We start from the raw sequence: 15,281 nt of genomic DNA, 5'->3' as shown, positions 1-15,281 counted from the left end.
TTTTGTAAGCACAGAATTTTTATTACAGGAATTTTAGGCTTTTTTTCAGCTGCAACTACCTCACATCTCTGAATTATAGATGTCTTGTCATCGCCAGGGAAGGATAGTATCATCTTTTTGGCAAAGCATAGCTTGGAGCTCTACATAAGTAATGGATCTAATTCTGATGCCAGGTTAATAAATTAGTAATTATGACTCTTTGGATACACAACAATCAGTGCGTCAGTACTTACCAGTGTCCTCTTTCCTCTTTGAGGTCCAGACGAATGCATCACCTTTCCTGTTACTGATGCTATGCTCTCTGCACTACACATTAAAGGCACATTTGCTCTAAATTATTTTTGAGACAGTATTTAATATTTACAGTCTAATAGCAAACAGAAGTGCCAATGAAAAACGGGGGCCCTTCATAGTTTTCATGGGAAAATTAACTATATCTCAGCTGAAACCAGAACAGCAGGAAGCATAAATGTAAAGGGAATCTTTGCCCGAAAATATGATTGCTGAAAGTACAACTTCTACAAGCTCATTAAGTCCTATAAGCAGCCATATATGTGGAACCTCCAATGAGTTTCATATTGAGAATTGCATCATCCTTCTTGTGGAAAAGCAGTCCTCTTCACCCATTGTGTGCATATGCTTATAGCCCAGAATGCAGTCCTGCTAATGCTTGTTTTTTAAATAGATCCTCTCTAGAGAGCAGATGAACAAGGTTACCACATGTGCATTAATCAATAGGAGGGTCAACGACAATTACCACAATGAACAGTAAGAGAGAAAATACGACAATTAAATATATTGCAATGTATCATCTGAGAATTAAGTACGTTTTTATGTCAGAATCAAGTAAGTTGTTGTCTCTCTACATGTTCCATAAACAGGTTACTGAAAAATAATAGGAAGAAATTCTTTACAGTGAGGAGGGTGAGACGCTGGAACAGGTTGACCAGGGAAATTGTGGATGCCCCGGCAGTGGCAGTCTTCAGGACCAGCTTGGACAAGGACTTGGGCAATCTGGTCTAGTGGGAAGTGTCCCTGCCTGTGGCCGGGGACGGCAGGACTAGATAGTTTTTAGGGTCCCTTCCAAGTGCTTAACAGTCTATGATTCTATGACTAAGAAGCAGAGAAGTCTGACGCTGCGCTTTGCGAAGTGTGCGGCCATACATCCATCGTATCTGTACCGGCATCCCCCGCCTTATGCCCGCGTTCCTTTCCGCTTTTCGCGGCCGGGGCCCGGCAAGCCCGGTCGGACGGCGGGCTGCCCCCGGCGCTGCGGCGGCACCACGTGCGCCGTGCCGGGGCGGGGAGCGGCGGCGGGGCCGGGCCGGGCAACGCCACCCCCAGCGCCGCAGCGGCAGCGACAGCGGCAGCGCAGCCCCGCTCAGCGCATCCCTCTCGCCCATGCCAGGTGCCTGTTCCCGGCCACGCCGTGACTGAGCAGCGATGGGACCTCTGCGGGAGAGCGGCAAGGTGAGGAGCCGAGGGTGGACGGCGCGGCGGGGAGCGAGGAGAAGCAGGGGCAGGCAAATCGCGTCCTGCCCCCGCCCTGGGGGGGCGGAGGGGCCGGGATTTGCCTGCCCCTGCCTCGATGATGGAAGGAGGAGGGCACATCCGAGAGGTTCCTGACGGGGTGTCCCTTCCCGAGCAGGAGCACAGAACGCAGCTGGAGAAGGAGGTGTCCCGCAGCCGCATCCCCCGCTTGGTCCTTCGGCCGCAGCAGAAGGTGTCTCCCGCTTCCGAATCGCCCTTTTCGGAAGAGGAAAGCCGGGAATTCAACCCGCCCAGTTCCTCCGCGGGCTCCGGCAGAACTATCAGCAGCAACAGCTTCTGCTCAGGTACCGCAGAGAGATCCCCCCAGCTTCGGGGTCTCTGGGGAACACGGTGTGCCCCCCACGGCCACCCCCGAGGCTTCGCTGTCATCCCAGCCGCAGCATCTGTGTGTCGGGCTCCCATCTGTGTGCCCGCATGAACAATCCGTTTTACCGATGAAGAAGGGCAACCATTGATTTTTCCAGGGAAATCTAGTATCTGTTCTTTTAATATGTGTCCGTAAGTGACACCAGATGTTTCCATTCCGAGTTCTGCTATCCGCTGCTAAAAAAGTTGGCGGTTTTATTGCGGCAGAAGCGTTGCTTTAAAGAGAAATATTTGCCTTAACAACTGCAGCGTGGTATTAAGGCATTTTGAAAAGCCCTTAAATCAAAAGTCGGTAAATCAGGGGAGGTGCTATCAGACTGCAATTCTTTTTGGTTTTTTGACAATGATCTCCATGAATTGGAGCAGAATATGTAGGTGAAGTCTTCACTGTCATATTGAAATAAGTTTTGTTTATTTCAGAATTCAGGCTTCTACTGATGAGCATGTCACCAGATATGAGCTGGGCATGATGGCCTCTCTACAGAGAGGGCAATGGATGCATGGTTGATCAGAAGTAAATTATTACTCTCCAACAGTAGGCCAAAAAAATGTCATTTGCTCTTCAAAATATCACGAGGGGCAACTCACAAACAGATTTAATACTGAATATTTGCCCTGTGTAGAGTTTAGCGCAATTTAAATGCCTCAACTGGCAGTGAAAGATGCCTACTAGTGGTGAGTAATTTTTTAATTCAGTGAAACTCTTCACTGTAAATGACATTAATGTGCACGCATAACAAAGGGGGGTCAATTGAGAGTCACATCATGAACACCTTGGACTCTATATGCCTGTGGTAATTCAAAAGGTATTTTTGGTGTGGAGAAATTAGTTTTCAATCATCAGTTTTTTGGAAAGTGTAACATTTTCAGTGGTGGAATTGGAAGTGCTAGGTTAGTGGTTGGACTCAATGACTTTAGAGGTCTTTACAACCTATATGTTTCTATGCTTCTGTGATTCTCTATTTAAAAATCTGAATTATAAGAAGTCTTTTTGCAATAGTTAGTATCAGAGCAACTTCTTCAGCTTCCTTATTTTTTAGTTCATAAAGTATTTCCAATTACCAGAGGTGTTCCTGGGAATAGACAGGAACACTCTTATTTATCTTGTTCTTCAGTACAATGGATTAGATTACTGTTATTCCTTTCTTAACTCCTTTCATGAAAAAGTGTATTGAACACAGTGTACAAGTTTTCTTAGATGAGAAACACAATATCCATGTTTGAGTCTAGCTCTGCCAGATTTTGCAATTCAGGCTCAGTGGAATGATCTATTTGGTTATTGTTTAATGAACAATGCAGAGCGTTAAACAAACATCATAGGATTGTAAGAATGCTGGAGTCTTTTTCCCATGCCTTTTCAATTCCTCCACCTTACCTGCTTGAGTTTGCGTGTTCCAAAGAAATAAAATCTTTTGAAGCTTTCCAGAAATATGTTTCTTTTATGACCTCTCCCAAATAGCTTATTTTCATCCTGATTTTTTTCCTTCTGTGTTGACAAGTCTTTCATCTTGATCACTGGCATTTTTTTCATCTTTTTCATTCATACCCTGCTCTTCAGATCTACTCAACAAGTAGCTGCCACTGTCATGTAGCCTTGCTGTCCCACTGCACTGCATAGGCTGTATTGAGTCCCAGCAGCGCGTTGTTTTTATTCTGGGTGTGTCTGATCTCATGGCTTGACAGTTTTATGGCACCTTTCACAGAGGTATTGCAGCGTGCAATGCTGGTCTCTTAACCTGCATCTTAGGCACAACCACTCATCTGTTTAATTTATTTTATTCATCTTTTATTATTTCATGCATGCTGAATGATTTAGTTTGATTTTTTTTCTCCATGTGAGAGTTTTGTGTTCCTAAAGCTGCCTGCAGCACCCATACAGGTACACACTACATGGTTTGCTGCTCTGAGCCTTCAGATCTTACACAGCCATGGACCAGCCAAGGCACTGTCCTCCATCCTAGGCTCCAGTTCAGTTGTTGCTAGGTTTGATGGATTTTTCACTGGGATGCAGGTGTGGCAACAGTCACAGACTTGATTTTCTCATTCTCTTCCATCTCTTTCTTGTCTTCCACTTATGAGTCTTCTTTATCAGCATTTGTCTGATTTAAGTGAAATCTCCCAGGGGCAGCAGGTAGCTGCTAATTCCTGTTTCTGGGGAGGGGATGGTGAACAGATGTATGGAGAGATGAGTGGAGGGGCCACAGCCCTAACCTGCCTCTCCTGGTGCTTCTTCTTAATTTAGAAGTAGCATGTGCAAAAAAGGTTATCTTCAATCAGCAAATAGTACCTTTGGAAGATGAAAGCAGATGGGAACACTAATGCAGCAGTATGAGAAACTTCACGAACATTTGGATAAATGTCTCTTTTGTAATTTCTTTTGAGCATGAAGCTCCAAAATGTTTTTGATAAGCATCAGATAGTATGAATTGATCCCTGGAATAATTAATTTCCTCTTTACCCTCCTCTTGTCAGATTGTTCTCTACCTTTCTTCCATTATTATTGACTCCAAGTAATGATCTGTAGATTTCTTTTTACCCCAAAAGAAATTACTCTTTTCCCCTCATCCATTAAATATGCATTTTTTGCTTCATTCCGTAGAGCTTCTGATGTTGTCCATTTTCCTTGTCTGCTTACACTGGTCTCAGGCTTGAAGTTCCTTCTTTTTAAATGAGGGTAGATCTTGTAGGTAGTAATAATGTTGGTTTTGGGAGCCATGGCAGTGCTGCAAGCATGGTGGTAACAGCAAAAAATATCTCTTGGCAACAGAAAAGAGACAGCTTTTGTAATGCTTAGTTTCTTTTGAAGAAGTTGTTAGTTCTGGCTGTGATAGGTTTAAATTTGCATGATCAGCTCCCTCTTTGTCTTGTTTGAGTGAATCAGAGCCTCACTTGATCATGTTGGTCAATTATTTGTAGTTGACTTTATGTCAGTTTTGCTTTGTAAGTCCATATGAAACACAGTGAGAGTGTTAGTCAGATCTGTGATATTCCTGACAAAATTTTAATATGCTTTTATATGTGTTTTTAATATTCTTTGTTTCTGCCAAGTGAATGTGGATGCTGTCTGGATGTTATGTAGGCAAGCTGAGCTTTTGTGTCTGAATTCACCATGCACAACCCTTTCTTAAAACCTTAGAGCATCTGGGGTCCTGGTTGTCATTTGATATGGGAGCACTTCTCTTCTTTGGCTCGGATGTTAGCCACAGAACTCATACAGTGTCAAAAGATGGAAAAACACTCTCCCAGCAGCTTTGTGTGGCTCACCTGCTACTGCCACAGCATTTGCCTGTGTCACGCGTGTTTCTCTCCTGAGTTGCACTTGGCTTTCAGGTGGCTGCGTGCACTTACCTTGTCAGTTGTGCAGAGAATGTGATCCAGAGCGTCTCAAACAAGCCTCCTGCTGAGGGATCCATGGAGGAGCAGCTGCCTTTGGTCATTCCAGTTAGTGGTTGCTTTGTAAAAAATATGATACTTTGGGCAGAGCTTTGTCCTTGGTTTTGGTGTACATGTCCTTGGTTTGAAGTCAGCCTGTGCTAAGCTCAGTAAGTGTATTCAGCTTTTCTTTTTAAAAGGAATTTAGTCTGGGATGTACTTTCTTTTCTACTTTTGGTTTTTGACTAGCTCAGCTTTTAAATTTCTCTGTATGAAAATGACTTGTTACACGGTACCTTTACAACAGTGCCCAAGTTCCTTTTCAGCCTTTTCTAGGATGCCAGCTGCCAGAATTTTGCCAGGGAATGCAGTGAAACTTTGGTAACCAAGATGTAGCTTTGTAGGAAGCTCTTGTATATTTAACAATTAGTTCAGCAAAGGAATTTTTGAGCCAGGGGACTTGGTTTATATCTGTAGCAAACACTTCCTCTTTTCTTGGGCTTACCTGTAAATCACCTTTTTAATTAGACTGAATAGTCCTGCAAGCTATTGAAAACCAGCAGCTCTGTACATCAGTGACTGTGACTCACTCCAACGCAGTCTTCAAAAATAGGGAGTTGAAGCTTCGTTCTTGCTTTTTCTTTAAAATTTCAAGATCTGGTTCAACACTTACTCAAATTCAATCCTTGTTTCATAACTTGTTCTTTTCTGGGGTGGAGATTTTATTTAAATCTTGTCCTTTGCATGTGTGGCACAATAAATGTGCACGTGTGCAGCGGCTGCACTGTAAGCCTGGGGTGTGGGTGCTGCAGTAGGAATCTCAGTGTTGCCATTCCTTGCTCACTTGCTCCTGTGCCCTTGATCTCAGAGATTATTTGCCAGTTGGCCCAGCTATTGGTGGATGCTGGGGCTGAGTTCACAGTGTGTGCCCAAAAAAGCATGTAGGCTTTAGGCAGGCTTATTAAGTCCATGTGAATGCACAACCCATTTTGCTTGCCATAGACAAGAAGAGGTTGTACAACTGTTACTGAAGAAAAAAGCTGTACCTTCTTGCACTCCAGTAAATAATTTCTCTGTTAGAGCATTGAAGCAGATTGCATTATAAAGCAGCTAGCCTTGGAGACTATACAAAATAAGTATGTGGACTGAAATATATATTCCTGAATAGAAATAGATACAGAAAACTAAATTTTTTAGTATTTTAACAAGTCAACAGATTGAGGCCAGACAGTTAGTTTAAACTACTGAAAGTAATTGCTCCTATTATTGTTTGTATATATGTATATAATACTATGGAAACAGTGAGCTCTCTCATTCTACTTGTTTATTGTTATAAGAAAAAATATTTTTCTAAATAGTTCCTTACTGGTTTATGTGTTTGATTTATGTTTTTTCCCTGAGTTACTGATTCAAAGAAACATGCTTAAAAGTTCTCAAGTATGTGATACTGAAAGTTAGATTCTCTTTCCTGCAGTCCTTTATGCTATGCTTTCCCACAGTCATTTTGCCTTTTTTTCAGAATTCTGGAGCTCTTTTCTAGCACTTTCATTTGCAGCATTTCGTAAGGCAGTTCAGTGATGACTGTGATATTAATTTACAAAAACATTGAAACAAAATCTGTTTTCAAAAATACACATATGGCCTTTTTTCATGAGAATGGCACTGGTGACATGCTTCCTTTTCTCACTACTGCTTCCCCAGAGAATTTCCTGCTGGACCAGCTTGCATGCAGTAATTTATTACTGGTTCAAATTATGAGCCACCAGTTCTGTCTCTGTGGCACAGAGATCTGTTCCAAACCTGGAAATAAGAACAGTGCCTAGGTACTAAAGAGCAAAGTCTGCTTGTTCCCAGCTTTTGGCCTTTCCCTGCTTCCCTTTCAACTTCATTTATCCCCCCTGTATTTATCCCCCCTGACTAAGTAACAATCCTTTTGTTCTTTTTGCCACACAATAACATCTGGAAGCCAAAATATTTGACCTTTTGGATGTTTTTTTGTCACCTTTTTATGTGTCTGTCAGTACTGTGAACCTTTAAAACCCAACCCAGAGCCTCCTGGGGTCAGTAGGACAGTGCCCGTTCTCCCTGGAACATTTTGCATGATGTCCTGAGAGCAGTCACCCTTTCTACTGCACCTCAGCCTTTCTACTGCCCTTTTAGTTGTAGCTTCTTGTGTACTATGGGCTGAATTCTAAACTCTATCTGGTATTTTCTTCACCACAAATGTATAATCCAATACTTTTTTTACAGTGCTTTTCATGCAACTTTCTATTGAGTTGAATATTGTCATGCACTCTGAAGAAAATCAGAACTTGTAGCAGGAATGAAACTTGAATCAGAAGTCTTGGATTTATTTTGTGTTAAAAGAGAATCTTGATGTTTTAAGAGAAATTCAACATTACATATTTTAGCCTTACATTTACAGGATTAGTATATATCCATTAAATTTTCAAACAGTGTTTTGAAGTGTATGTGACTAGATTCTGTGGTGCTGCTGGGTGCCACTCTGGGCTTGAGGATAGTTAAAAGAAAAGAGAAAAGAAAAATATGCATAAAATAACAATGGATAGAATATATATTACTTCCTTCCATGAGAAGGTAAGCAAAGCAACCTTATGAAGTGATGTTGAAGCTGTGAGGGTCACAGTTATATGCTATTAGCCATGGAGGCAGAGCTATATGAGACAAAATTAGTGTAACATGTTGCACTATTTGAGGAATAGGTACAAAATTCTTAAATTCTTTGTGGTCTGTTGAAGATTTTTATTTCCCAAAATGGTGCCTTCAAAACTGGAAAGAATATTTCTAATTTCTTTCTTTGCTGCAAAATGGAATAAACCACACAAAACCCCACAGAAACCAAGCTATATATACACATATATTTCACCTAATGTTAATATTAAATGCATAGTATTTCTTACACCGGATATAGTCGATGCTTTCCCACCAGAGGTGGCAGCAGTGGTTCCACTTCCAGCTGTTGTCCTCAGAAAAGATTAACAGGTCTACTAAATTGCTTAAACCCATACCAAACAGAAAATACTCTTCTTTGTCTTCTTTTTAGATTCTTTCCTGTCCTTACATTTAGTTTAAAAATTTCTATAAAAATTTTTAATAGATTTTTTCAGTCCTTTATCACCTTAAACCCCTTATCCAGATGTTTTCTGTGATGTGATAATGAAACTCAGGAAGCTGTGCTATTCCTGACTACAGCTCTCCTAGTAACAGTGCTATTTTTATTGATATTTTTACTAGTAAGCCCTTATGCTTCTCTTCTGCAATACACCATTAGTAGGGCTATAAATGTAATGACAAAGCCAGTAAACCACAATTATATAGTCCTCTTTCTTTTCCTATGTTTTGACAGAGCTGATGTCAGTCCTGTTTGCTAGTGAAATGTTCAAGTAGAAGGAACATTAGTAGATTTGCTGCCAAAATCATTTAAAATTAAAATTAGCTACTTCAGTATGACTTAGCAATTGCACAGTCAGACATCAAGAGCAGATCACTTTAAAGACATGTTTATGTGAAATCCTGCATTGCAAAAGATGCCCAAGCTTAGCAGCAGGTCAGTCCATCTTTTTTCACCTTCCTCTCCCCTCTTCTATATAATCTCAGCCTGTCAGCATTCCTGCCATGCTGTGACTGAACAGAGAGGGCCTCTTACCAAAGTCAGTGAGCAGCTCTCATACTGAATTTTCAGCAGTTGGTGGTCAGCCTGTGGGTGTGACAGAAGCCAGCTCAAAGGGGCTGGTGAGCAGCAGGTACAAAAGTTGCCTGTACACTGATGATCCTCAGCAACCACTTGAAGATGTTTAGTTGTGATTTTGCTGGGTTAGATTTTATGACTAGAGCATTACAGTCAAAAGTTCTAGCTTGAAAGATGGACTGTGAATAGCAGGTTGTTTTCCAGATGTGGAATATCTGACAAAAAGAAAAGCATGTAGATTGTAGGGACCTGTGGACATCATTTCATCCAGCCTCTTTTTTGAAGCTGGACTGTTCCCAGCACATCCCAGCAGCCATGTGTTTGTCTGTTGGAGTCTAGAAACCCTTCAAGGACAAGAATTTGCAGAGCCTCTGTAGGTGACCTCAGGGAGTGGTGGAGCTGCTAGCCAGTCTTTGTTCACAAGCAAAATGGAGCATAGTTAATTCAAGTTTTGCCTGCAGAGACACTGAGATTAAATGTGGAAATTATTTGCATGGCAGGATTTTGCATAAGTAGGCCTCCTCTCTTTTCCTGACACTACTGTAGTTGTCCTTGTGCTTCAGCTCTACTTTACTATATTTGACTTTTGGTAAGAGACTTGCCTCACAAGTATGTCACATTCTGAAAAATCTTCTTAAATACAGAGCCAAACAGGTCTTCAAAATAGCTAAGAAATTACTTTTAAATTTATCAGAAGGACCAAAACTAGTAGCATTTTTAGGATTCTACCTTTAGTGAAGTTCATAAATATTTTTTTCTGTAGTCTGTATGATTTTGTAAGTGACAAATTGTTACTAGCAAATTACTAAACTTACAGTGTACATACAGTCACATACTGGAATGGCCACTACACCTCAGTAAAAATGAAAGGTTTTAGTACAATCAGGAGCTGAGGAGAATATTCCCACTTCTTACCTTAGGCTGTGCTCCCTCAGTGGTTGCTGGAAGGAGGGGGTGCCTCCAGAGGTATGAGGTAGGATTTTTGCCTGTTGAGACCCTCTGCTGTGAATGTGAATATGCTCCTACCTCTGCCTTTCTATGTGTATGACTAATTTGTACTCTGATGTTTCGTCTGCTGCTTTTGCTGTGTTTCCCAGTTGTTGCAGAATGATGCTGTGACTCTCCCATTGGCAGTTTTCTCTGCCTGGGCACTGAGCCCTTACATTCCCGGTTCAGCTGCCCAGGTCAGAGCAGTGGTTGTGTTGGTCCCTGGAGAGAGCTGTGACCCTGCAGGCAGTGACTCAGAGTGCTGGGATGACTTAGGCTGAGTGGGGCTGTCCTTCTGACTCACCCTCCAGAGGAGCCTCTTTCTCTCTGTTTAACGCAGAAAGAGACTTACAGGTGGAAGATAGGTGCTGTGTTCCCTTTTGTGTCTGTCAGCAACTTTCGTAATTGCGTAAACACCCCTGTGCTACATAAATACATGTGCTACAGTCATGAAGAGAAGGCCAAAACAGTTCAAAAAATGAAGGTCAAAAAGGCGAGGCAGACAAGCAGACTGGGAGATTACCCTGAAAAATTACCCTTTGTGGTTCCCTCACTGCCAGTAGCCAGCTTGCAGTGTACCTTCCTGGCAGAGCTGTGGCTACCCAGACTAACAGATCCTGGAATGAATGCAAACATAACCATCAGGTAAAAGCCAGGAAATTGTTTTTGTCTTGGTACACTGAACATTCAAAATTTTGTTAAGAGCCACACGTTTAATTCCAGAATCCACATTTCTTGGTGGAAATTCAGACTATGTACAGCCTGAACACTGGTCAGGGGACTCTTAGGAGGAGACAAATGTTGGACAGTGAAATAGATATCAGGCAGGAACTGGATAATTCAGTGTCACAGGAGTGCCTAACTCAATCTGGCAGCTAGGAGTGAAAGTAAAAAGAAGTCAGTGCTTCCTCAGCAAGAGCATCATTAATTATTTACATGTGTTATATAAGGAGGCTGCATATTCAAAGCTTCTTGAAGCCTTTTGGGAAAGGCAGTATATTTTTAAAGAAGGTTCTAAGGCATATTCTAGTGAACCTTCTAAGATATCTGTGCTGAGAAAATCATCACATCTTAACATATAGCCTAAAAATCTACCAGAGCAGTATTTTTGTCAATTGTTCAGAGTACTGTTATCTTTAACACTGTTGTTTATATTTTGACTTTACTGTTTAAGGTTAGTCAGGGCATGCAAATGTCAGAGTGCTCTGAGCAACTTTCCTGATGGTTTGTTTGAGGAGACACTATCCCGTGCTTGGCTTTGAAATTTGGCAGGCATGTCTGATCTGGGAGAGGGCTTGGACATAGAATTTCAAGTGATGAAATCCAGCTGATGTTCAAAGGAAAAGTCTACTCCCAGAATGCTCCTAGGAGGCCCCTGTGGGAAAAAAAGACACTGTGAAAGAAAGCAATGGAAATCGTGTGTTATAAATTCATGTGATTTTACCTCTTGTGCAAGTAAATTCAGGCAAGATAAGAAGTATAGGCTTTCACAGCACTATTTACCAGCTTTCTCTGTTTTGTCTTCCTGATGCTGATGTGCCTGAGAAGGTAAATCAGGTGTGCCTCTGATTCTGAGGAGTCTAAGGTGTGAAGTTCTTACTGGGGCAAAACTCCTGTTGAGTTACAGGGTTGAACCTTAACTGACCTTGCTGGAAACTGTATGCACATCATATCAGAAAGTCAATCCCATTATGGGCTCATCTGCTCCTTACCCACATTTTTGAGAGAGATTCCTTATCTTGGCCCATTTCTGGGCAGGTGGAGGTCTTTGCTTCCTTCCATCAGAGTTTCCAGCAGGATTTAGGAGGAGCCTGCAGGTCTGGGGGAAGCACTGAATGCACCATGCTGCAGTGACGTTCTGCTGGCAGGTGAGGAGCAGAGGGGTCGCTGCAGCAGTGAGCAGGGAGGGTGGTCAGGCTGTCTGGAGATGGAGGGGGAAACAGCTCCACATCAGGGTCCACAGGGAGGTCTGCTGCTCCTGTGGTGAGTTCACCTACGGTATTAAATACAAATCAATAGCCTGTTAAGGTTTTAGTAGCAGGAAAGATGAAGGTAAGCAAGCAATTGGCTAGCAATAAGCAGCTAGAGAGCATCTCACTCTTCACCAGGACTTTTCCTTGTGCCAGGAGGGTGAGTTGTGGGTCAGGTGGCCAGGCTCATTTGTTGTTTTTTAAGATGCCCTGTTGCACTGAAGGCTGTAGTTCTTAACAGTAAAACAAGGATATGTAGATATGACATAATCTAATGGTACAGTGTCACCAGTGTGATATCACAGGCAATGCTGGGGGGCTGGTAAATACAACATTTTTGTGCTATTTTAGTATGTATTCTTTAGCTACCTTTTTCCTAATTGTAGTTAGTTTTGCCCATTTGAGGGTTTTAGTGCCTCAATTTTTAACACTATAGTTTAGTTCTTTCATTGGGTGAAGTTTTATCAGCTCCTGTGGTTCTTCCAGGCTGCATCTCTATAGCTTTTGGAGTTACTTCTACATAAATTCTCCCATATAAAACAGATCTGTGAGGTCTGCAGAAGCTGTGCGGGTATTGCAGTAACTGTATTGGTGGAGAGATGAGGCAGATGGTTTCTTGTGGGTTTGGGTGGAAGGTTTTGGGAGGGGACTTTGCTCGGGTTTTGGTTTTTTGTTTTGAGGGGGTTTTTGTTTGTGTGGGGATTTTTTGTTGTTTTTGTTCTAACAGAAAGTTTGGAAACTAATGCCACGTACAGAAACATCTAAGTAGAAAAGTCATAATTAAAACAAACTGTGCAAGCTGTCATTTATTTCTGAATATATTTGATTATAAATGTTTGTGTGTTTCTAAAGAGAGGCTGCTTTGGATACAGCTGAAGCAGCTGCTTATATGCAATTCAGGAGCTCACTCAGTGGTGCTGATCCACTGTCCTGCAGGTAAAATTCACTCAGCCTGCAGAAGACTCCAAATGTTGGAGAAAGGGAAACAGATGCTGATCTGGGAGGAAATTGCCATCTTTTCTCTTCTTTGTGTTGAGTTATATTGTGATGTTGGTGGGAATGGAAAGGATAAAAAAGTAAACTAAAGTCATGTGGGCTGCAATCTTGCGTTAGGATGAATGCAGGGACAGGCTGAAAAACTTAATAGCAGTTTTCTCTTTTCTGTTATTTTGCTAGGAACTAATTCTGAGTTATAGAAGGCAGCAGCAAGATGGCAAAAAGAGATGCTTTTTGGCTTAATTGAGATTATTTAAAAGAATTAAATATGATTAAGCTGGAGTGGATGCTTTGCACTGTTACTGCCCTTTGTGCCCTGGGAGGTGTTTCTGGCGGTAGGCTGGATTGTCCCTTGGCTTGGCATCATGCCTGGCACTTGGCAGAGTCCTGGGATGCAACACCTCAGGCTGCTGGCTGCTCCTGCAGCCTAATGCATGCAGCTTGCTCTGGACAGTCAGCAGCTGTGGGTACCTTGCTCAGGCTGAAGGCAGGACATGGAGAAATGAGAGGCAGAACCTTGGAACAGATGAGTGAGGGTAGAACAAGTGCCCCGGCATGAAGGAAAACTGGATCACATGAAAGAATGAAGTTTTTCTACTGTACTGAAGGAGAAATAGCTAAAAAAGGCAAAAGCTGTTCTTTCCTGCTGAGTGGAGGTAGGCAAAAAGGTGTTAGATAGATGTGGGGTGTCCCTTCTGACTCATAAACATGCAGTCATGCACTGACTTTTAAATCAATATGCCCATGCAACGCTCAGTACAAAATGACCCTTTACCTACATTATGAACAGGGTGGAAGAGGTAAGTGCAAAACAGTCATGCAAATTATTTGGCTCAGTTGCAGGTACTTCTTTGGGTTTCATGTTAGCTAAAGATAATGCATCAGGAGAAGAGTGCAATGGCATAATTCAAATGGCAGCTTTCGTTTTGTCCTGGGAAAGAACAATTACAATTCTCCAGGAGAGTCAGCATAGCATGTTTGGTTTTGTTGTGTATCAATTAAACCACCGTGACTTCTAGGGGAACTACAATTACTCCAGATTACATGGTACAAGATTAGATTAAGTTGGGGTTTGATATGTGGATTTCATTCAAAATCAGGCTGCTTACTTTGCAGTCAGTTGTTAAGAGCTGGAGTATTTGTATCCCTGGAGGTCGGGAACCTGGGTCTGTTCCCAAGGTGGCTGTTGATGCCCTGGAGTGCTGGTGTGCCCGCAGAGGAATTCAGCTTTAAACAAAAGCAATCTGTGTGTAACCCACTCTCTTCTAAACCAGCTACCTCACAGCCACTTGTCAAGAATGGAAGAGTTCTATGATCATGGTTGCTGTTAAAGGAAAGACAATTTTGAGGAACCTCAAAATTAATTCCAGTTACATGAAATTCCTGACTTTGTGCATGTGGGCTGTAGGTAGTTGTCTTGCTCAGATACAGGAACATTTCTTGAAGGAGAGCATATGGCCCATGCTTGCTCTGCAGCCAGTGTGCACAACTACATAATGAAAATTCCTATAATAAATATCCTGTGTAAGAAACATGAAGATATCTTCATGCTGCAATATTCCCTAACCTTGCTAAAGGAATTCTTCTTAGATAGGAGTTCTCATTATGTAGCCTGTGATTTTGTATTTTGTCAGACTGAGTAAAACAAGTACTTGCCCTTGTAGCTTGCCATAAGGTACTCAAGATTTCTTCACAAAATGCATGAAACAAATAGCTTCTCACCAGGTTTCAGAGCCAAGGTTGTACATATCACTTACTGTAAAGAGTTGTAGTTCAAACACTCTTTCTTTTATTCTGCTAACACTCTTTCTTTTATTCTGCTAAGTTTCATATACTTATTAGTTAGAAATGTTGATGTTTTCCCTTTTCTCTTCAGATGACACTGGCTGTCCTAGTAGCCAGTCAGTATCTCCAGTTAAGACTCCTTCTGATGCTGGAAACAGTCCAATCAGTTTTTGCACTGGTAGTGATGGAGATTTTTCCAGGAAGAAATTCAGTCCAGGGTCAATGAGTGAAGGGAATACGCAGCTGGCTCGATACAAGAAGGAGACAAAGACAAGCCTTGTAAAGCCCGGTGAGTATCATTCCTTTCATTTCCTTAATTACACTTCCTAATTGACTGGTATATTTACAGGTGTCTACATACATAGACACCTGTGTTGTGCACCTGTCATATCACTAATGCTGATAGTAAATAAAATAGGTGGCTTCTTTCTGTGGAGCCACCTGAAAGATATGAAAACACTATTGTTATTGTCCTTTTCATGGAATTACAATCGACTGACATATTCACTTTTTTTATGAGGCTCGATGGTGATATCAGATAGCTG

General features: G+C 41.9%; 1 protein-coding gene across 1 annotated transcript in view; it reads left to right on the top strand.

The window, feature by feature from the left end:
* Positions 1-1,332: 1,332 nt before the first annotated feature.
* SYBU (syntabulin) overlaps positions 1,333-15,281 on the top strand; it is a 40,794-nt gene continuing 26,845 nt past the window's right edge. The window contains exons 1-3 of the mRNA XM_041470755.1: positions 1,333-1,470; positions 1,649-1,835; positions 14,828-15,025. Coding sequence (XP_041326689.1) covers positions 1,444-1,470; positions 1,649-1,835; positions 14,828-15,025 — 412 coding nt within the window. The 5' untranslated portion in view covers positions 1,333-1,443. The remainder of the gene's footprint in view (positions 1,471-1,648; positions 1,836-14,827; positions 15,026-15,281) is intronic.

Source organism: Pyrgilauda ruficollis, unplaced genomic scaffold (genome assembly GCF_017590135.1).
Source record: "Pyrgilauda ruficollis isolate IOZ18807 unplaced genomic scaffold, ASM1759013v1 scaffold25, whole genome shotgun sequence".
NCBI classification, from domain to species: Eukaryota; Metazoa; Chordata; class Aves; order Passeriformes; family Passeridae; genus Pyrgilauda; species Pyrgilauda ruficollis.
This window is presented reverse-complemented; position numbering and strand designations above follow the sequence as displayed.